The 391-nt window shown below is 52.9% G+C and overlaps 1 protein-coding gene across 1 annotated transcript in view; it reads left to right on the top strand.

The window, feature by feature from the left end:
• Positions 1 to 391, top strand: part of LOC119594816 (indian hedgehog protein-like) — a 99,252-nt gene that overhangs the window by 80,442 nt on the left and 18,419 nt on the right. The window contains 1 exon segment of the mRNA XM_037943907.1: positions 191 to 349. Coding sequence (XP_037799835.1) covers positions 191 to 349 — 159 coding nt within the window.

The raw sequence follows: 391 nt of genomic DNA on the forward strand, positions 1-391 counted from the left end.
CGAATGACATTTCTCACCAGTCGAGTCACTCTCCATGTAGATAACTGATCACATCATGCAATATACTCTGTATTAACCAACTTTTCTGTCACCATGTTGCAGCACAACCCGCGGCGTTCCCTTCCTCGAGTCTTCTCGCCCAGGTCAGAATAAGGACGGTCTCTTATGTTATTACCTCTCTCCCCCACAGAGATGCAAGGAGAAGCTCAACACGCTGGCCATTAGTGTGATGAACCAGTGGCCGGGCGTCAAAGTAAGGGTGACCGAGGGATGGGACGAGCAGGGTCACCACGCCCCTCACAGTCTCCACTACGAAGGTCGCGCCCTCGACATCACCACGTCGGATAAGGTCAGGAGTGTGTGCTGCTGTATTTTGGGGGATTGGTGGCTG

Source organism: Penaeus monodon, chromosome 34, assembly GCF_015228065.2.
Source record: "Penaeus monodon isolate SGIC_2016 chromosome 34, NSTDA_Pmon_1, whole genome shotgun sequence".
In the NCBI taxonomy this organism is placed as follows: Eukaryota; Metazoa; Arthropoda; class Malacostraca; order Decapoda; family Penaeidae; genus Penaeus; species Penaeus monodon.